Source organism: Dromaius novaehollandiae, chromosome 27 (genome assembly GCF_036370855.1).
Source record: "Dromaius novaehollandiae isolate bDroNov1 chromosome 27, bDroNov1.hap1, whole genome shotgun sequence".
In the NCBI taxonomy this organism is placed as follows: Eukaryota; Metazoa; Chordata; class Aves; order Casuariiformes; family Dromaiidae; genus Dromaius; species Dromaius novaehollandiae.
In genome coordinates this window covers 2,428,272-2,448,952 of record NC_088124.1, presented here as the reverse complement: position 1 = coordinate 2,448,952, position 20,681 = coordinate 2,428,272, and the positions used below count along the sequence as shown (strand labels likewise).

General features: G+C 69.5%; 2 protein-coding genes across 3 annotated transcripts; one reads left to right on the top strand and one right to left on the bottom strand.

The window, feature by feature from the left end:
- The first annotated feature begins 9,654 nt into the window (after positions 1-9,654).
- EPS8L3 (EPS8 signaling adaptor L3) lies at positions 9,655-17,226 on the top strand. 2 transcript variants are annotated; one of them, XM_064498147.1, is made up of 21 exons: positions 9,655-9,755; positions 10,066-10,177; positions 10,365-10,446; positions 10,593-10,666; positions 10,758-10,819; positions 10,891-11,046; positions 12,656-12,805; positions 12,883-12,959; positions 13,845-13,966; positions 14,126-14,190; positions 14,286-14,400; positions 14,496-14,560; positions 14,870-14,944; positions 15,058-15,206; positions 15,420-15,528; positions 15,645-15,676; positions 15,845-15,941; positions 16,014-16,124; positions 16,211-16,290; positions 16,475-16,607; positions 16,722-17,226. In XM_064498147.1, the coding sequence occupies exons 3-21, from the start codon at positions 10,406-10,408 to the stop codon at positions 16,737-16,739; spliced, it is 1,731 nt and encodes a 576-aa protein (XP_064354217.1). In that variant the 5' UTR covers positions 9,655-9,755; positions 10,066-10,177; positions 10,365-10,405; the 3' UTR covers positions 16,740-17,226. The 2 variants fall into 2 exon arrangements, with proteins under 2 accessions (XP_064354217.1, XP_064354218.1); XM_064498148.1 differs by lacking the exons at positions 9,655-9,755; positions 10,066-10,177 and having other exon boundaries at positions 10,265-10,446.
- A 500-nt stretch (positions 17,227-17,726) lies between these two features.
- Positions 17,727-19,909, bottom strand: LOC112985887 (glutathione S-transferase Mu 3-like). The gene is made up of 8 exons (XM_064498038.1): positions 19,800-19,909; positions 19,283-19,358; positions 19,120-19,184; positions 18,916-18,997; positions 18,741-18,841; positions 18,436-18,531; positions 18,245-18,355; positions 17,727-17,980 (listed from the first exon to the last, which is right to left on the bottom strand). The coding sequence occupies exons 1-8, from the start codon at positions 19,833-19,835 to the stop codon at positions 17,885-17,887; spliced, it is 663 nt and encodes a 220-aa protein (XP_064354108.1). The 5' UTR covers positions 19,836-19,909; the 3' UTR covers positions 17,727-17,884.
- Between the last annotated feature and the right edge of the window lie 772 nt (positions 19,910-20,681).

Here is a 20,681-nt window from a genome sequence, read left to right as displayed (position 1 = left end):
CAGCCCGGCCCGGCCCTTCACCAGTGGGAAAAGCCACCCCGACGCTCTCGCGGCGCTGCCACCCGTGTGCCGAGAGCGCCCGGCCTCAGCCGGCGGCGGCCAAAAGCGGGGCCGGCCGTGCCCAGCAGCGGGGCCGTGCACCTACGCCCAGAGCATTGTATCATCCCGGGAACAGGGAAAACAACCTTCAGCCGCTACCAGAAAAACACAGCGAATCTTGGCCCGCGCTGCTGCGCCTCCACCCATCGTCCGGCCTCGGGGACGGAGGGGGGGGGACGCGGTGGGACGCCCCGTTCGAAACCGCGGGGAGAAAGATGCTGCCGCAGCGGCGCCTGGTGAAGCTGTCCCGGGAGCTCGGCGGGGTTAAAAAGCTGAAAATAAAATTAAATAAAAATAAATCGAGATGCTCCAGGGCCCCCAGTTTGGGCTGTCGGGGACAGCCCTCCCCATCCCGCTCGCAGCCCTAGGGAAGGGGAAGGGGCCGGCGCTGGCACCCGGAGCCGGGGCCGGACCCGGTTTCATCCCCCCCCCCAGCGTTCGCAGTTAAACATGATCCCGGGGAATTTCGCCCTCCGGCCGCCGCTGTCGCATCTGGAGGTCGGTGCGGTCGGCGCCCAGCCGGGCTCCGTTTCCAAGCGGCCGCAAGGGTTTTCCATGCCCTGCACGACCGGCCCCGGCGCCGCGGCACGGCCTGGACGAGGCTTCGCCTTGCAAAACCCCCCCGCGTCCCTCCCCGGGGAGCCCCAGGCTGCAAAAGGTCCCAGCTGCCCCCCAAAACGGCCCCGGCAGCGGGCGAAACCCCCCTGCCGCCACCGTCGCTCCCGGCCCCGAACCCTGGCCGGGCCCCGCTCGGCGGCTCGGCCACATCTGGGGCTGATTTTGCATCCGCAGCCGCCCGCGTGCCGGCGACGGAGGCGCCGCTCCGGCAGATCCCGCGGGATCGAGGCCGCAAAGGGAGACGCGGGCGAGCAGCGGGGCCGGCAGCCCGGGCTGAGCTCAGTGCCACGTGCCCCCGGCGAGGAAGGAGAAGCAGAAACGCATCTTATCTAAAAAAAAACAACCTTTGCCCGGGCTGTTTCCTGGGGGAAAGCACGCGGGCGACCCGCCGCCAGCACCGCTCACTCTTTCCATGCCGGCGAGCGGCCCCCCCGGACTCCCCCCAGTTCCTGGTCCCCGCGGCAGGCAGGGGAAGTGCCGCCGAGGCCAGGAAACACATCGAAACCGCTTGTGGTTTCGGCGTCCGGCGCCAGGTTCCCGGGGCCGAGGCAGCGCGGGAACCGCGGGAACGATGAGGCTTCGGCCGGGAGCGGCCGCTGGAGCCGCGGCACCGGCATCGCCGAGCCCGACGGTGAGCGCAGGAAGGGAAATTCCAGCCTCGGAGGAGGAAAATAAATTGAAAAATAAAGAATAAAGAGCCCTTCCCCGTGAGCATGACGCAGCCCTGGGACGGGGCCCAGGGAGGTGGGGACGGCGCAGAGCCGCGGCCGGGTCTCGGGCTCATGCCGGCGGTTCTGCCGCGGTCGCAGGTCGAGCTGCTCGAGGCCGCCGGGCCACCGGCCAGCGGCAGGTTCAGGCGGCAGAGCCAAAACCGCGCTCGGCGCCGGGGCAGAGGCTTCGCTCCGTGGCTCCCTGCCTTGTGTATCCGGGGGGATGGAGCCGCCTGCGAGGACCCCGTTTGCTTCAGGAATGAAAAAACCCCTGGGAAAGTCCCCGGAGCGATGGCACAGGGCTGCTTCGCCTTCCCACCTGGCCTCAGCTCAAAGGGAAAATGGAGCCGTTCGCAGGGCAAAAGCTCTTTTTCCGGGCAAGGTTTCCGAAGCTGCCGGGTCCCTGGGATAACAACACCCCGGATCCTGAGGGAAATCCGCTGCCTCCTCACAGGGGGTGAGGGATCGCCCCAGCTCCGGACGGCCCCGAGATGCTCGAACCCCCTTGCAGCGGCTGGTGGCAGCTGGGGAAACCGAGGCGCAAGGCGGCGAGCAGGAACCCTGGGCGAAGCCTTCGTTTCCACCCAAATCCTTTCATTTAGGGGGGAGAAAGCATCGCCGGAGCCCCCCACCACCACCGATGCCCCGATGCCAAAGCCAAGCCCGCAGGCACGGCAGCTCCGAACCCACCGTCCCCCCCGCGGCGCCCCAAAAGAGCCCAAAGCAGGGAACTGGCCCAGCTAAAAAGGGAGACGACGGGAGACGACGGGAGACGACGGGAGACGACGGGAGACGACGGGAGACGACGGGAGACGACGGGAGACGACGGGAGACGACGGGAGACGACGGGAGACCAACACCCTTCCCTCCATCAGCTGAGCCAGGGAGGCAAATTTATCCCCCGCTGCATCAGGGCCTCATCCTGGCAGCTGGTGCCTGCTCAGCATCACCTGGTGCTGAGCACCAGCCCAGCGCCTGCGCCCCGGGGCAAAGCAACGCGCCGGGGAGCCGTGCTCAGCCCCGCGGGGCGAGGGGTGCCCTGCACCCGTGGCGTCCCGGCTGCGGCCTGGCGCGGGCCGGGGGTGCTGAGCAGCCGGGTGCAGGGGTGGGGATGAACTCAGCCTCCCCGGCGTGGGCGACGCGTCCGCTCGTCGCCTTCCCGCCGGCTCGGGGCCCGGCTCGTGCCAGCAGCCCGGACACCCGTCCCCGGACGCCTGGGCCCCACGGGCGGCTCTAGCCACGGGGCAGCACGTGCCGCTGGCTCGGGGCAGGGGGCTGCGTTTCGGGGCACTGGGGCAGCGGGGCGGCAGGCTGGGGCTGCAGCTCACCCCGCCCGGGGAAGGCCGCTGCTTTGGGGCCATTTCCTTGAGTTTTCGCACATTCCAGTGAGGCTTCGCTGCTGAGTCACGCTTGGCCGGCGGAGTGGACCGGAGCCGGAGGAAAAGGGACCTGCCCACTGCCTCTTCCCCCCGCTTTGGCGGCCGGCCGGGGCCAGCAACGCGCCGGCTCCAGTGGCCAACGGGGAGGAGGAACTCGCCGAAGCTGCTCCCGGGAGGAAAAGCAACCGCTCGGCGTGTCAGAGCCCGCCGGCCACCCAGATGGCCTGGGCCACCCCCCTTTGCGGGGCACCCTCACCCCAGGGCACCCTCGCCCCAAGCACCCTCCTCACCAGAGCATCCTCCTCCCTGGAGCACCCTCACCCCGGAGCACCCTCGCCCCGAGCATCCTCCTCCCTGGAGCAGCCTCCTCCCCAGGGCACCCTCCTCCCCGGAGCACCGTTGCCCCGGAGCACCCCCATCCCAAGCACCCTCCTCCCCGGAGCATCCTCACCCCAGAGCACCCTCCTCCTCGGAGCACCCTTACCCCAGAGCACCCCCCCCCCCGCCTTCGTTCCCATCAATGCCATGAAAAAGTCCTGCTTCATGGGGTGCTGGACACATCGGGGTTTTGGGGCAAATCTCTGGGGTTTTGGGGCTGGGCTACCCCCCTGCGAGCCCTGCGAGGGGCAGGCAGGCTGTGACCTCCCTGCTGGGGGGGGTTAAGGGGAGGCCGCATCCTGCCCTCCCAGCGTGGAGTTTTCCAAGGCGGAAACCAGCTGTGGTTTGGAAGAAAAGAGGAAAGTTTTCGTCTTCCTTTCGCCTGAGGGATGAGCTGGGGGGGGAAGGAGAAGCGGCTCCGCGGCCCCGGCTGCCCCGGGGACCTGGTGCCCTGTCGCTTCCCTGCCCACGTGCGCGAGGTTTAGGCAGTGCAAAATCCCTGCGAAAAACGACATTTTTGGGTGCCCCTTTTATTGCTCCGGGCCGCAGCCCGGGATGAGTCAGAAATGAAAAACCGTAATAATAAAAAAGGAAAGCGAAGGGTGGCCGAGCGGGCGGGCGCCTCTTTTCCTGCGAGCTTCGGCCTCGCCACCTGCGCCCCGGCTCCAGCTGGATCCCCGTTAATCCCTCGAGGCTGCGAAACGCACGGCGCGGAGAGGACTTTTCCTCCCATCGACGCTTCCCGCTCCGGGCAGCCGCTCCGGGGCCGCGTGCCGGCAGCGAGGGCGGAAGCGCGGCGGTTTTGGCAGGGCCGACGGGATTGCTCCAACCGGCCGGCAGCCGGAGCGTTAACCCCCTTGCAGCTCTCCCGGCGGGCTGGGAGTCCCCTTTCCCCGCGAGCCACCTCTGCTCCGGGCCGCCTGCACATCCCGGCGATAAGATAGCGGCAGCGGCCGGATGACCAGGCTCCGCTCTGCTGTTGCTCCTCGCCGAGGCACGCGGGGCTTTTCCGCTCCCGCTTGGCAGCCCGTCAAGCGCCGTCCCATCTCCGCTCCGCCGCTCCGGCTCCCCCGAGCCCATCGCCGCCCGCCGGGGCTCCTCGGGCGGCTTCGGTCCCCGCGCCGGGCTGGGGCGATGCATCCCGCTTTCCCACGGCGTTCGCCTGCCGACCGGATGCCGTGGGGCGGCGGGAGACCCACGGACCTCTTCAATCACCAGTAACGTTGAGGCTGAACTTGGTGAGGACGCCAGGTCCCAAAAGCCTCGTCCCAGCCCTGTCGGCTGTTGAAGTCCAGGCAGGTGAGGAAACTCCTGGGAAACTGCTATTTTCCAAACCGTTGGGGAAATCACCCAGATTTGCTTTTCCTTCAGCTCTTCCTCAGCGTCCATCAGCGTCACAGCCATCGGAGAGCTTCGAGCCCGGGAAGAAGCCAATTCTGCCAGATTCCTCCTCGAGATGCTACTTGCAGATAGCAAGAGACATGGAGAGGCGCCAAAGAAACAGGGGGAAAAAGAGAGGGAGGATCCAAGTCTTCGGAGATTCGGAGCCTCTTCTCCAAGAGCTTACGCAGGACGTTTTCAGGACGTCCTTCAGCCCCTCGGAGGTTGGCAGCTGGTCACGGCTACTCCCAGCCGCCGAGCACGCTTCTCTCCCAGCGCTCGGCAGAAAGCGCGCGGGCCTGAAGAAACCAGGAGAGAGGACGGTTTTTATCCTCTGGCCAAATTCCCTGGAAGTCAAACAACAGGAAAGGTCAAGCATTTTCCGTACTAAGTATTTCTTGATGGAATGCTGTTTTCTGGCAGAAAATATCTGCCTTTCAAGGAAACACAGCCGTTTGTGTCCGCTCAGCTGCTGCACGTGCCCGGTAACCCCCGACCGCGCCGGTCCGGAAGCGGCACCAGGCGACTCGCTGCCACGAGTTTCCACCTGACCTTCATCTCCATCCCGAGCCGGGATCCGTGGCCACCTCGGGAAGGGAGGGTGTTGGGACATGCTGGAGGTCCCACCTCATGGGTGGAAACATGGGCGTGAAAACCCATGGGAACTAGGACCCCCGTGACACACTGTAGCGGCGTTCCCACCTGGAAAGAGTTGGGATTTGGGCCAAAAGGTCTCCGTGTCCCTGTTCCTCCTCCCATCTCCCCCTGTCACTTCCACCTTATTGCAACCAGCTTTCGCCTCCTGCCCCCAAGGACAAATTGGGCCCAAGAGACCTTCTGCTGAAGGTCCATCGGCTGCGGCGTGGGGGTCAAGCCCCCCCGGTCCCGCTCCAGGGACCCCCCAGACCCGCCTCCCGCGGGCTTTCCTCAGCCCGGCTCGAGTCACTTCTCCGCGCAGACGCTCGCCGGGGCCCTTTCACAATTTCCTCCTCCGCTTCTCGGACAAGTGTCACCGTGCCGGAAGCGGGTGATCTCCGGCACGCTCCCCGGCGCACGCCGGGCCGGCGGAGAGGAGAGCCCGGCGGCCGGGGCCGAGTCCCGCCGAGCGCGGGACAGCGGGAGCTTTGACTCAGCCCGGCAAGTCACCGTCCTGCAGGTTCCCCATGCTTTTTCGGAAGCGAGGCCGTTAGCGCACCTCGAGGTGACGTTGCCCGCGCACAGGCAGCCCAAGCCTTTTTTGGCCATATTTCTGGTGGCCTGAACAGCTCATGGTCATATGCTCCCATCCGTGGGGGGCAGAGGCTCGTGCGCGCCCTTATTCATCGCCTTAATCACCCTCTGGGGCTCCGGGGAAGACCTGGAGGGAGAAAGCGCCGGTTTCTTAGGAAGCACCGCGCCGAGGGGGACAACCTGCCCCGGCCTCGGCTCGCCCGGCCTGGGGGGGTTTGGGGGTGTCGCACCCCGGGAAGGTGCCGTGGGGTGGATGTACCTGCTGGAAAAGCCCCCGGCATCTCGAAGCTGCTCCGCCACCGGGGCTGCGACCTGCTCATCCTCCTGCCTCCCTCGGCCCTAATCAAACCCATCTGGCCCCGGCGCCCTTCTCCTTCCCCGCCGCCCCTGGAAATCCCCGCGCCGCGGCCCGGCTCCGCCGCCAACCTCCGCCCGCCGCCGGGGGGGACGTGGCCACCTCTGCCGGGGGGGGCGGAGGGTTTCCGCGCCTCTGCCGGCTGCCGTCACGCGGCCCCGGAGGGAGCATCGTCTGGGTACCGGTGCAAAAACCCCCGGGGCTCCCCGGCGCCGGCCTGGCTTTGCACCCCGCGGCGTTAGAAAGGGGCCGAATCCTGAGCACGAGCCTCTCTCCAGCCCGGCTCGCTCCGGGCGATGCCGAGACGGTCAGAGCAAGGCCACCGAGGCAGCCGGACGGACAGGCGGACGGGAAGCACCGCGAAGCCGCCCGGACCGGCCACGGAGCCCGGGAGCATCCGCCGCTTGCTCCCCGCGTGTGACCTGGTGGCCGGAGCGAAGCGCGAGGTGGCTGCACTGTGGGGGCTCCGGGAGGTGTGATGAGAGCGACCCTTCTCAGCCCTGCGCGGCGGGAGGGCGAGCGGGGAACGGCCGGGGATGGCAGGGGGGTCTCGGCCGAGCATCCCTCCGTCTCCCCCCAAAATCGGCCCGGCTGCCGCGCGGGAAGCAGCTGCCACCGCTCGCCGGGACGACGGGGACATCGGCGCCAGCCCCCGGTCCCCGCGGAGGGCAGGGAGGAGTTGTGTTTCTGGGCATCGCCGCGAGGAACATCCCGACCCGGCGGCCGGTGCCAAAGGCCGTGCCGTTCCTCCGGGCCGGGGCCGCCGGCGGGTTCCCAGGCCGCGAGGGGTTAAGGCGGCCCCCGCGCAGCCCCCGCGGGGCCGGGACGCGGCAATTAGGCGGCAGGTCCCGGGCAACCGCTGCGCCTCGCTGACGTGGGGCCGGATCCGGGCGGCCGCCCGGCGAGGCCGGGGACATGCCGGCGGTCGGCACCGCTGGCCGGAGCCCAGAGAGCCGCGGCCGCTTCCCGGCCCCGCGGCCGCCTCCTCCGGGGGCACCTGGCCCCGAGCGATGTGTCACCGGCGCTTCCAGGAACCGGCCGAGGGCACGATGCCCCCCCCCAAACACCAACCCCCCCCCAAAAAAATAGGGCCTGATCCTGCCCAGGGCTGAGCCAGCACCGAGCGTCGCCCCAGCTCGGCTTTGCAAAATGCAACCGGGGTCAAAACCTCGCGGAGGGGGGGGACGCGGATGGGGAAGATGCAGATTTCCTCTGCAAAACGGGGCTGCGGTTTGGGGGCAAATCCCCCTCTTTCCGCTCATTTTGACGCTGGCGATTTCCAACACCCCGAGCCCGGCCCCGCTTTTCCCTTCTCTTGGCGAAAAAAACCAGCCCCCAGGTTTTGCTCCAAATCCCGCTTGTTTGGGTTGCTTGGAAACGGCCTCTTCCTCCCTGCGCAGCGGCTCGGGGGGGCCGCAGACGTGGCCGGGCCCGCGGCTCTCGCCCCCTTCCCGGGGCCGCGGGTTCGAGTCCCGCCGCCGGCGACTCGCTCACTCCCCCCCCCCCCCCCCCCCCCATCAACCACTGCCCTTAAATAGGGACCAGGGAGAGGGAAAAAGCCTCTAATTCCGTTTACGGCTTTTTGCAAGGCTGCTTGTGGCCCCCCCGGGGACTTTCTAAGCCCCGGGCAAGGGCCAGCTCGCCGCGGGCAGCCGAGGCTGGGGGCCAGCGTCCCGGGCCACCAACCACTCAGCCAAGCCCTGCGGGGGGGGGCACAAAAAATAATCTGAAAAATGCATTTTTCCAAGGTTTGGGCCCTGCTGACAAAACGTTTGGGCAACCGCGGCAATGCCCAGCTTTGCCCAGTGGGTGACTGGGAGCACTGGGAGAGGGAGGGGAATGGTTTGGTGTTGGGGGGGTGCAAAGCCCGGTGCCCCCCCACCACTGCTGCAAAAAGGGAGCCCGCGGGCGGCGGTAAACAAGGCGGGCGGCTGCGGGGCGGGCGGCTTGGGCGGCCCGGGGGCCCGGGCCAGCGGCGCGAGCCAGCAGCAGATGTTCAGGCGTGAGCACCCCACCCTGTGCTCGCTCCCTGCCGGGGGGGGGGGGGGGGGAGAAAAAATGAAAAAAAGCCGAGAAAATGAATTCCTCCGGCCTGACGTCGCCCCGCGGACGCCCACCCGTGCGGTGCCGGCGGGGAAACTGAGGCACGGCTGGGCCCCCGCTGGGGTCCCAGAGCTTGGCGCGCGAGCGAGGATGCACGGCCCCATTTGGGGCTTGGAGGGGGGGTATTAATCGGTATTAATTTTTTGGGGGGGGGAATGATGCCTGGTTAAATAGCCCCGTGCAGCCGGGCACCGCGGCCGGGTTAATGAGTGCCCGAAGGGGCGCAGCGCTGTCGCCGCGGGGACTTTGCTTCCTGCGGGCCGGCCTCGGCGCTGCTCGGCACGCCTGCCGAGGGCCCAGGCGTCCGGGAGCGGCTGCCGCAGGCAGCACCCGGGGAAATCCAGTGAAACCGGTGGGACACCAGCACCCCTCACCACAGCTCCCAGTTTGGGGTGCTGGGCTGGGAAAGGTGGGTGTCACTGCCCGGGGGACCCGATTCCCAAGCCCAGCCATAAAAGGGGGCCATATTTGGGGTGAAGGGGGCTGAACCCCCCCCCGGGCGCTGTTGGGGGGGGGTCGCGACCCCCACGCAGCCCCCCAGCCTCCCACCTGCCCCGGGGCCACCGCGGAGCAGGAGGGGGCTTGTCCCCCCCCCCCAAGTGCCACCCGCCTGTGCCCAGCGCGGTGCCGGCAGCACGGGGGCGGCACCGGCCGCAGCTGGGGCGCTGCACATCTGGGGGAGACGGGGAGGGGGGGTCGCACAGCTGGGCAGCCGCACAGCTGGGCGGGGGGGGGTGACGCGGGCACGTGCTGCCCCCTGGTGGCCACCGGCGGGGTCTGCACCGCGGCCCGCCTCCGCGGTGGGGAAACTGAGGGCCCCCCCCCCCCCCCCAAAATCGCTCCCTGGGGCTATTCCCAGCCCTCTGCACCAGCCCTGCGGCCCCCCCGCCCCCCCCAAGGCCCCAGCGAGCCTCTGCACAAAAGCCCCCGGCCCAGGACACCTGGGCCCCTCCGCCAGTGAGGCCGTGGGCTGGTCCCAGGCCTGTTGCCACCACCCCACGGGGGTCCTGCCACCCCATGGGGGGGTCCCGCCAGTGTGGCCCCCCCCCGGCATCCTCCAGGCCGGCCCCCGGAGCAGCCAGGGGAGCGGGCTGCACAGACTGGGCCAGGGCGGCGGAAGCTCTCCCCACTGCACCCGAGCCGGGGGGAGGAAACGGGATAATCCCGCCGGATCGCACCAGCCTGGACATCCGGGGACGATGGGGACAAGGACGCAAAGCGGGGACCCCCCCCCATCACCCCTTCTCCAGGCCACGCAGGGGCCGGACCCAAACCCTTGCAGCCAGGCCGAGCCGCGGCCCCCTTCCCGGAGGGTTTCGGCGGGGGGGGGGCGGGAGGAGGCGCTGGGTGCCCAGGGTGCCGCCGGCGGGGTGGGGACGGGCGCCAGCGGGCAAAGAGCAGGCGGGTGCGGTGCCGACGTCAGGCCGCGTCGAGGCAGCGCCCCGGGCCCCCGCCGTGCGCTTGGCCGCGGGGCCGCCGGAGGAGCAGGGTGCCGCGGGTCGGGTGAGCCGGGCCGGGGCCGTCGCCCCAAACCGGGGTGCTGACCTGGGTGGGGGTCACCCCGCTGCCGGCGTCCCCACGGGGGGATTTCGCGCCGGAGCCGGGTGAAACCCCGCGGGGTGGGATGGGGGTGCAGGGGGGGTCTTGCTGGGCACGGGGACGATGCCAGCACCCTGGGGAGGGGGGCGGTGCTGGGGGTCCCCAGGCCACCGGGTGCAGACAGGGACCCACTGGGGGGGACATGGGGACATGGGGACCGTGCCCAGCGCCTGGCTCAGGACCACATAACCGCAGCCCCGGCTGCTCTGCCCAGGGGCCAAAAGCACCCGCCTGGTGCCAAAGAGGGGGCCGGGTAGCCCCAAACCGGCCATAAAGGGGCCGGATTCGCACCCAGGAAGCCGTGACGTCGCGCTGACGTCACCCAGGTACGAAGGGGCCCTGGGGCCGCGCAGGCTCCCGCTGCCGGGGGGCGGGGGGTGCACCCTGCCCCACGGCTGCATCCCCGCAGCGATGCCGTTTGCACGCGCGCGTGCCCCATCCGTGCCCGGGCGCTCACGTGCACCCGCCGCGTGCCTGCGAGCACCCATGGGTGCAAATGCGCTCTCCCCGCAGGCAGGCAGGCACGTGCCCCACGCGGCCCCCCCCCCAGCACCATGGCAGACCCCTGGGGCCACTGGACCAACCCTGCTCCCCCGTGAGTACCGGGGGGTGTCGGGGCACCCCGAGGTGACGGCTGGCAAGGAGCCACCCTATGAGCCCTCCGAGACCCCCCCCCAGGGCTGGCAGGGCCGGGGGGGGGGGGGGATGCTCAGGCCTCACCTCCGTCCGTCCATCCTGCAGCGAGCTCAGCCGCGACGGCCCCCAGCTCCAGCGCTCCAAGAGCTTCACCCGGCCCAGCGGGAAAATGATTTATAGTAAGCAACAGCAGCACCCTGACCCCCCCCCTTGCACCCTGACCCCCCCCCTGCACCCAGCACCCCCCCTCACGCCCCGTGCCCCTCGCAGGCCAGCGCAAGGACTATGCCCAGAGCCTGCTGCAGCAAAGCCCCTTCCAGCACCGCGTGCAGGTAGGAGCCCGCCGGTGCCCGGGGAAGGGGGGGGCGCGGGGGGGGCGCCCGGTGACGGCGCTGCCCCCCAGCACCTGCTGACGCTGCGCCTGGAGCCCGGCGTGCGCGGCACGGACGACTGCGTGGCGCGTCTGAAGGCGCTGGAGGCCCAGGGCCGCGTCTGGGGCCAGGACCTCATCCTGCAAGTCAAGGGGCAGGAGCTGGTGCTGAGCGACACCGAGAGCAAGGTGAGCCCCCCCCCCGCCCCCCCCCGGCACGCTGGGGGGGAGACTGGCGCTCCCCAGCCTTGGCATCCCCTTGCGCCTGGCACCCACCCTGGACTTGGCACCCCCATAACCATGGTACCACCCCCCCCCAGCTCTGGTACCCCCCCATAGCCCCCCCCATAGCACCCCCATAACCCTGATACCCCCCAGCCCTGGCACGCTGCCATAGCACCCCCCCAACCCTGATACCCCCCCATAGCCCCCCCATAACCCTGGCACCCCCCATAGCACCCCCATAACCCTGATACCCTCCCCCATAGCCCCCCCATAACCCTGGTACCCCCCATAGCATTCCCATAACCCTGGCACCCCCCCCCAGCCCTGGCACCCTCCCTCATAGGACCTCCATAACCCTGGTACCCCCCAGCCCCGGCACCCCCCCCAATAGCCCCCCTGTAACCCTGGTACCCCCCACAGCACCCCCATAACCCTGATACCCCCCCCAGCCATTGCACCCCCCCATAACACTCCCATAACCCTGTTATCCCCCCGACACCCCCCATAGCACCCACATAACCCTGGTAACCCCCCCCCCAGCCCTGGCACCCCCCCATAGCACCCCCCTAACCCTGGTACCCCCCCCAGCCATTGCACCCCCCCATAACACCCCCATAACCCTGATACCCCCCCCGACACCCCCCATAGCACCCCCATAACCCTGGTAACCCACACCCACACCCCTGGCACCCCCCCATAGCACCCCCCTAACCCTGGTACCCCCCCCGCCCTGGCACCCGCCCCATAGCACCCCCATAACCCTGATACCCCCACTCAGCCCTGGCACCCCCCCATAGCACCCCCGTAACCTTGATACCCCCCCAGCCCTGGCATCCTCTATAGTACCCCCATAACCCTGGCACCCCCCCCCAGAGCATCCCCATAAGCCTGGTACCCCCCATGGCACCCCCCCATAACACCACTATAACTCTGGTACCCCCCCAGCCCTGGCACCCCCGCATAGCACCCCCATAACCCTGGTACCCCCCCAGCCCCGGCACCCCCCCATAACTCTGGTACCCCTCCAGCCCTGGCACCCCCCCATAACACCCCCATAACTCTGGTACCTCCCCCGCCCTGGCACCCCCCCATAGCACCCCCATAACCCTGATACCCCCACCCAGCCCTGGCACCCCCCCATAGCACCCCCGTAACCTTGATACCCCCCCAGCCCTGGCATCCTCTATAGTACCCCCATAACCCTGGCACCCCCCCAGCCCTGGCACCCCCCCCCAGAGCATCCCCATAACCCTGGTACCCCCCATGGCACCCCCCCATAACACCCCTATAACTCTGGTACCCCCCAGCCCTGGCACCCCCCCATAGTCCCCCCCATAACCCTGGTACCCCCCATGATACCCCCCCAGAGCCCCCCCATAACCCTGGTACCCCCCATGGCACCCCCCCATAGCCCCCCCATAACCCTGGTACCCCCCAGCCCTGGCACCCCCCATAGCCCCTCCAATAACCCATAACCTGGTACCCAGCAGCCCTCGGCCCTAGCGCACCCCCAGGCCGGGGGGGCCCCCCGCGTGCCGGGGGGGCGCTCAGGGCCCCCGTTGCCCCCCCGCAGGAGGAGCTGGAGAGCTTCCCGCTGGGGGGGCTGCAGGAGTGCTCGGCCGCGCTGGACGCGGGCGCCTACGACTCGGTGCTGGCGCTGCGGGTGCAGGAGCGCGACCCCCCCGGCGCCAGCGTCCTGCTCTTCCAGTGCGACGGGCCCGGGGTGAGCCGGGGCGCCGGGGGGGGGCCGGGGTGCTGGGGGGGCTGCTCATGCGAGGGGCCCCCCCGGCTGTGCGGCAGGCGGAGACGCTGAAGGCCAACCTGGAGCAGCTGCTCAAGCAGTGGAAAGAGGAGCAGAGGAGTCAGCAGAGCCACAGGTGGGGGGGGGCACACGGCCCCCTCCGCCCCCCCCCACCATACCCCCCCCCGGGGGGGGGCCACAGACCCCCTTCTAGCTCTTCCCAGCCCGGGCATGGACCCCCACCCATGGGCACGGACCCTTTGCCACCCCTGGGCTCGGACCCCCCCCCTGCACAAGGACCCGGACCCCCCCCTCCTGCCCCCCTGCCTAGGTTGGGGCCCTCTCCTACCCCCCCCACGGCCATAGACCCCTTGTCACACCCCAGACCCCATCCCCAGGCTCAGACCCCCTCCCAGCCCCACAGCCCAGCCCCAGGCCCCCTCCCCGTGTGCATGCCCCCCCCATCCCACCCCCTTACCCCATCCCTGCACCCAGACCCCCCCCATACATGAACCCCCTCCTTTCCCCTCCCCCTCCATGGCCACAGACCTTCTCCTACCCCCCTACCCGGGCTCAGACTCCCCCCCCATGTCCCCCCACCCATGGGTGCAGACCCCCTTCCCCCCCCCAGACCTGAGCACAGACCCCCTCCCACCCTTGCACCCCATCCCCAGGCTTGAGTCCCCTCCCCATGGGCATGGCCCCCCCCACCCCCTTACCCCATCCCTGCGCCCAGACCCCCCCCATACATGACCCCCTCCTTCCCCCCTCATGGGCACAGACCCTCTGCTACCCCCATACCCAGGCTCAGACCCCCCCCGTGCCCCCCCCGCACCCATGGGCATAGACCCCCTCCCACCCTTGCACCCCAGCTGCAGGCTCGGACACCCTCTCCCCCCACCCCCCCCAAGCACAACCCCCCCCCAAACCCCTCCCTAGCCCATAGCACCAGACCCCCCCCCCCACAACGGCACCCACCACCTCCCTGGCCTCACCCCCTCCCTGTCACTCCCCTACTCAGGACCAGCCTGGAAGCTGCGCTGAGCCGCCCCCCCCCGTACCTGCAGCCCCCCCCCAGGGCGCCCGAGCGGTGGGCAGAGAGCTCAGAGCCGGACCCCTACGGGCCGCCCCCCGCCGAGCACGGTGAGCCATGGGGGGGGGGGCCGGACGGCCCCGGACGCCGGGGTCCCACGCGTGGCGTGCCTCAGTTTCCCCTGCGGCAGGGCAAAAGGGGGCGGGGGGGGGGGTTTTGAGCGGGGGGGGGATGCGATGGTCCCCGCTGGAGGTCTTCTCCATCACCAGGCACCCAGCAGCCTCTGTGGCTCAACGCCACCAACCAGCCCATGAGCGACCTGGAGCGAGACACCGTAAGTGCCCGGGTGTTCCCGGCACGGGGGTGTCCCCGTGCCCCCCGTCATCGTGTGTCCCCCCCCCCGGGTGCTCACGCCGCCCCGTCCCGCAGGAGGTCCTCAACCACGTGCTGGGCGACGTGGAGCTCTTCGTGAGCCAGCTGCAGGCGGCCCTGGGCTCGGCCAGCACCAAGAACCCGTGGAAAAAGAAGAAAAAGAAGGAAAAACGTAATAAAAGGGCCGGGATCCTGCTGGGGGGGGGCGGGGGGGGCACGACACGTGGGGACACCCCAGTGCCAGCTCCCCTCTCTCTGCCCCTCCAGTTCTGCCCCCCGAGGCCGACTACAGGGACTTCTTCCAGAAGGTTAAATACGCCCTCAACCTCCTGGTAGGTCCCATGGGGTGCTGGATGGGACCCCGGGGTGCTGGATGGGACCCTGGGTGCTGGATGGACCCTACGGTGCTGGATGGGACCCTGGGGCGTTCATCCCCTTGCCCACCCCCAGGAGCCCTCATCCTGCATCCCTACCGCAGGTGGGCCAAGGGGAGCCGCTGGGGTTGCACTGGGACGGATGGGTTATACTGGGAGGATGGGGCTGCAGAGGCCTTGGGGAAGCCCCCCGCGGCCCAGCTTCTCTTGGGGGGGGTTGCTGGGGCAAACGTGGCACCGAGATGCCCCCCCCGGCTCCGGGCGCAGGGCAAGCTTCGCGGGAACGTGGAGAAGCCGAGCACCCCCGAGCTGCTGCGCCTGCTCTTCTCCACCTTGTCCTTCGTGAGTGTCGTCCCAGCCTTCACCCTCAGCACCCACCGGGGGGGCCGAGCCCAGCACCCAAGGGTGGGGGCACGGCCCGAGGAAGCCGCTCACAGCCACGACCCCCCGAGCAGGTCCTGGACCACTGCCCGGACCCCGGCCTGGCGTCCTCCGTGGAGACCCCGCTGCTCATCCAGGCGGCCATGGACCTGCTGGAGGAGACCCTGCACCCGGAGGACTACAACACCTGGAAGAGCCTGGGCATGGCCTGGACCAAGATCAGGTGGGGGGGTCCCAGCCCGGGGCGGGGGGGGGGGCAAATCCCAGCCTCCCCCTCCCAGGCACTTTGCGGAGGTGCTGGACACCCCCAGGAGGTGCTGGGAAGAGGATGAGATGCTTGGCGGGGGGGTCTCCATCCTTGGGGTACCCCGGGATGCTGGGGGGAGCAGGAGGCCTTCCCGCTGGGAAAAGCATCGGAGTCTTCCTCCCCTCGCAGGGCCGAGTACCCCAACGGCGACTCGGTGCCCACCTACATCCCCGTCTTCTCCGACGGGTGGCTGCCACCGCTGCTGGCGCAGCCGGGGGTCCCCCCTGCCGCCGAGCGCGTAAGTCCCGGCCCCACGGCAGTCCTGGGGGGGGGGGAGCCGGGGGGGGAGCATTGCTCCCTGCCTCGGTTTCCCCGGCTCGCTCTGAGCGCCGATCCCCTTTGCTCCCCACGCAGGTGCCTGCCGCGAGCCCCGGGGACAACCTTGTGTAAGTGGGGACACAGAGGGACGCGGGGACGGTGGCAGCCCCCCGCGCCCGGTGCTGCCGCTGGGCACTCACCCACCCGGCCCGGGGGGGCAGCGAGGGCTGGCTGCAGCCCCCGGCCGGGGCTGGGGGACGCACCGGTGGGCACTCAGGGCCACTTTGTCCCTGCAGGTCCCCTCTCTCCACCCCGCCGCTCATGCAGGCCCTGTACGAGTTTCAGGGCAGGAACACGCAGGAGCTGACCGTCCAGAGAGGGGAAATGCTGCAGGTAAAACGGGGTCCCCAAGCGGGGGACAAGGCACGGGGGCCACACCACCCTTGTTGTCACCGTGTCTCCTAGGTCCTGGACCAGCGGAAGAAGTGGTGGCTGGTGCAGAACAGCCTGGGGGAGAAGGGCTACGTCCCCAGCAACATCCTGGAGCCCCTGGGGCAGGATGCCACCGCGAGCCAGGTGGGTCACCCTTGTCATCGTCCCCCGTGCCCGCACGGACCCCAGCACGCTGCCCTTGGACCTACCTGGGCCTTCCTCTCTTCCAGAGCAGCCCTCCCACCCTCCACCTCAGGTCCCCGCCGGCAGAGGTGACCGCTTGGCTGCAGGACAAGGGTTTCTCGCGGATGTAGGTGGCCCCGCTCGCCTCTCCGGAGCATCCTCGAGCCCCCGTGGCGGCTCCCCACGTCCCTTAGACCGTATCGGGGTGTTGGGGGACCCACAGGAGCTCCCCCATCAAAAGTCACCCTGAGCTCAGAGCTCCGGCGTCTTACCGGGTGGGTGTCTGTCTGTCCATCCATCCGCCCCCCCAGAACGGTGAAGTGCCTCGGCGTCCTCTCCGGGCAGCAGCTGCTGCACATGAGCCCGGAGGAGCTGCGAGCCGTCTGCCCGGAGGAGTGGCGACGCGTCGTCTTCAAGCTCTCGGCCGTGAAGACGTCCCTGGGGGTGAGGCTCCCGGTCGGAGCCCGCGGCGCCGCCTTCCCGTCGCGGATGGGGTTTTTCCGGGGGGGGCCGAGCCCGGGGGCTCCCTCCCCAGGGCTTGTTGTCCTCTCTTGGCAGATCGGTCCGAGGGACTGAGCCGCCAGGGGCTGGGACCACGCTGACGCCTTCCCCCGCCGCCCCCCCCCACCGCAGCCCCCCATGACGAGCAGCCCAGCCGAGGGGGCGACGCTGGGACCAGCGCTGCAGGACTTGGGGGGCTCGAAGGAGGGGGGACGGGGCTCCCCTTTTCCTGCCTCCCCCCCCCAGGATGGAGAGCTGCATCCTCCAGCTCCAAACGACGGCAGCCCGAAGGGCAGCAGCCCGCTCCGCTGGCGTTTCCGCCTCCCCCGGCCGTTCCCTAGCAGCCAGCCACGCTGGAGAGCTCCTGGGGGAGATCTGGGATCTCCTGGGGGGAGATTCGGGATCTCCCAGGGGGGATCTGTTGCTTGATCCTATCTCCAGCCACCCAGAGAGGCAGTGGGGCCGCCGGGGAGGGCTGGGCGCCGCGAAACACTTGTGCCGATCCCGACGTGCAAAGCAACTGTGACGCAGAAGAAATAAAACGCAAAGCGGAGCAGCACCACCGCGGGCTACGCGCAGTTTTGGCGGGGGCGAAGCCGGCTGGTGCCACCCCACTCCCAGGGCCACCTCCGGGTCCCCATCCCGGGGTGACCGTGGCGGGGACGGGCTCACGGGACGCGGCTGGCCTCCAGCCCACCCCGGCTTGGGCAGAGCGGGCTCCCAACGCCGCAGGCGCTGGCGGGGCACCAAGCCCCCAGCCAGCTCCTTCGCCAGCTTCTCCTCATTAGTGTGCAGGAATGCGCTAACGAGAAGGTCCCAGGGCAGCGGAGGAGACACGTTCCCGGGGGAGCAAGGAGGGGGGCTACGGCCTCTCCGTGCCGAGGCAGAGCGAGGGGACAACACAAAGCTCTGCTGAGGCTTCCCCAGCCCATCCCCAAGCTAAGGGGGGGCCAGGGCACCCTTGGGTGGCAGGGATGGCCCCACTCGCCCCACGTCACAGGAAGGCGATCCCGAGGACTTCCACCCCCTCCAACCCGCAGGCACTCGGCAAGGGACTCGGGCTGCTGCATCTACATGTTTTATTGATTTGGGGGGGCTGCCCGTGGTCAGGAGAGCGCTTCACCCCGGCGGTGCTTGCCCCCCCCCACTACAGACGGCATTGGGGGTCAGTCCTGGACGGGTGAAGGACGCCCCGGCCTGTCTCACCCCACGCCGCACACCTACTCCTTCTTGTTGCCCCACTTGGCCATCTTGTTGTTGATGGGCATCTTGAGGAAGAGGCTGGATTTCATGTAGGCAGCGACCTTCTCCAAGGCCTGCGGAAGGAAGGAGAGCGCTGGGGCCTCATCCAGGGCTCGTGGGGGACCCCTCTGCCCCAGGGGTCCTTGAGGAGGACCCTGGAGGGTGTCAGAGCTGCCTCCGGGAGGTCCTTCCCCACGGGGATCCCATGCCCAGGGGTGATGCCCATCGTCACCATTGGTGATGCACCAATGCCCACGGGTGATGGTGCAGACAGCGGCTCCGGGACCCCAGGAGAGCCCGGAGCAGCCACCGCAGGACCCGAGCGGCACCCAGCTCACCCCAAAGCGGTCCATGAAGTCCTTCAGGTTCTTGAATGAGTCCAGGCACTTGGGTTCAAAAATGCGGTTCTGATCCAGCACATCGAACATGAGGAAGTCCACAAAGGTGAGCTGGGGAGGGAGAGATGCAGTGAGGAGCACCGTGGGGCCAGACCCCCTTCCCAACCCCTCCTGCGGGGTCCGGACCATACCTTCTCCCCCACAAACCACTTTCTGTCCCCCAGGAAGTTGGAGAAGAGCTTCAGCTTCCCTGGCAGCTGCTCCAGGTACCCCGGCTTCAGCTTCTCCTGCAGAGGGAAAGGACAAAGCGGTGGATGCCCAAGTCCTCACGCTCCACTCCCCACCACCCCAGGAGACAACAGCCTCTCCAGATGCCCCCAGTGCTCCCAGGTTCATCCAGCCCCATTCCCCAGGGCCCGGTCAGGAAGGATCCCAGCACAGGCAGCCCTGTGCCACCGGGACGGGCGATCACAAACCACAGCGCAGAGCCACTCACAAAGTCAGGGTTGTAGCAGACCATCACCAGGCTCATTCGGAAGTCCATGATCTGGTTCTCCAGCATGTCCACGCGGATGATCTCCTCCTCCGTCTCGCCGCCTGCGGAGCGGGGAGCCGTCAGCGCTGTGCGGGGCCACCCGTCACCCCAGCCCGCCCCAGCCCCGGGCACTCACACATCTTGTGCTTGCGGGCGATGTAGCGGAGGATGGCGTTGCTCTGCGTGAGCTTGGTCTTGCCGTCGATGAAGTAGGGGAGCTGCAGGGGACAGCAGGCGCATCAGCGTGGCAGGGGACAGCAGGCGCAGCAGCGTGGCACCTGCCACCCCCCCGGGATGCCACCCCCAAAGCCCCCCCCCCCCCCCCGCCGAGGCCACTCACGTTGGGGAAGTCCAGCCCCAGCTTCTCCTTCTCCTTGATCCACTGGCTCTTGTCATAGTCGGGAGCTGGGGGGAGAGCAGAGGGTCACCCCGTGTCCCCGGGGGCGTGCGGGGACCCCCCGCAGCAGGGGTCCCGGGGGGGGGGAGCCCCCCCGGCCGCTCACCTTCCCCGCAGCTGTACAGCTTGTCCTCGTAGGGCGTCTCCGTGTACTCCAGGAGCAGGCGGATGGCGTGAGCCAGCTGGGCGGGGGGGGCAGAAATCAGTGGGGCCCCGCCTAAGCCCCGGCCCCCCCCCACGACCCCCAGCCCCCCCCAACCCTGCCCTCCACCGGGGGGAAGCTGAGGCAAAGCATGTGGGGGGGCACCCATGGGTGTTGCAGGGACCTCTGCCCCGGAGGGGGGGGTTGGTGGTGCTCCAGCCCCCCCCCCAAAGCACCCCAGGGTGGGGGCCAGCCCCATGGCAGAGTTACGGTGGGGAGGGGCCACTGCACCCTGCCCCCCCCCAAGGAAGGGCCCCCCAGAGCCCCCCCAGGGCAGGGAAGGCCCCAAAGAGCTGGGAGAAGGGGAAAGGCGGTGGGGCCCGGCTCCTGCCCCCCCCCCAGGGAAAGGGGCCCCCCCCGCAGCCTGGGAGCCCACGGGGGGGCCAGCTCTCCCCCCCGCGCCCCCCCCAGCCCCACTTACGCCGCGAATGTCCCAGTATCCCAAAACGGCGGCCATGGCGGCGGTGCCTCCCTTCCCCTCCCCAACCCGGAAGCCTCCATCCCCTCCCCCACGCGGGGGGGGGCCTTAAAGGGGCCGCCACCCCCTGGCACGGCGCGGGGGCAGGGCTACGTGCCTGCGGCCTCAGCGGGGAGGGTGCCCCCCCCCCCCGATCCTGGGGGGTTGGGTCCTTCCTTAGCGCCCCCCCCCCCAGTCCGCGCGGGGGCACCGCTCCCCATTTGTGTCCCCCATTCTGCATGGGGGGGGGCACCTCTTCCGGGGTGGGGGGGGGATGTGTCCGGCCTTGAGTCCCCCCAGGCTGTAGGAGGGTCCCCCAAATCCTGGGGGTCATGTGCCCCCCCCCGGGTGCCCTATCTGCATGGGGACCCCAATCTGGGGGGGGGGTATTGCTCCCCCTTGGGTGCCCCAGCTGCCTGGGGGCCCCAATCTTGGGGGGGGTATTGGTCCCCCTTGGGTGCCCCGTCTGCATGGGGACCCCAATCTTGGGGGGGGGGGTATTAGTCCCCCTTGGGTGCCCCAGCTGCATGGGCCCCCCCCATCCTGGGGGGGGTATCGTTCCCCCTTTGGGTGCCCTGTTTGCATGGGGCCCCCCCAATCCTGGGGGGATATCAGTCCCCCCTTAGGTCTCCCATCTGCATGGGGGCCCCAATCCTGGGGGGGGTATTGGTCCCCCCTTGGGTCCCCCAACTGCATGAGACCCCCCCACAATCCAGGGGGAGGGGGTACTGCTCCCCCTTGGGTCCCTCTTCTGCATGGGGGCCCCCAATCTGGGGGGGGTATCGCTCACCCCTTGGGTGCCCCTTTTCCTTGGGGCCCCCAGTCCTGGGGGGCTATCGCTCCCCC

Coding starts and splice junctions, on each gene's coding strand:
- EPS8L3 (XM_064498147.1), top strand. CDS start 10,406: ATGGCAGACCCCTGGGGCCACTGGACCAACCCTGCTCCCCC. Junction 14,561..14,869: donor AATACGCCCTCAACCTCCTG/GTAGGTCCCATG, acceptor CTCCGGGCGCAG/GGCAAGCTTCGCGGGAACGT. Junction 14,945..15,057: donor TCTTCTCCACCTTGTCCTTC/GTGAGTGTCGTC, acceptor CCCCCCGAGCAG/GTCCTGGACCACTGCCCGGA.
- LOC112985887 (XM_064498038.1), bottom strand. CDS start 19,835: ATGGCCGCCGTTTTGGGATACTGGGACATTCGCGGC. Junction 18,842..18,915: donor CGCCCGCAAGCACAAGATGT/GTGAGTGCCCGG, acceptor CCCGCTCCGCAG/GCGGCGAGACGGAGGAGGAG. Junction 17,981..18,244: donor ACTTCATGGACCGCTTTGGG/GTGAGCTGGGTG, acceptor TTCCTTCCGCAG/GCCTTGGAGAAGGTCGCTGC.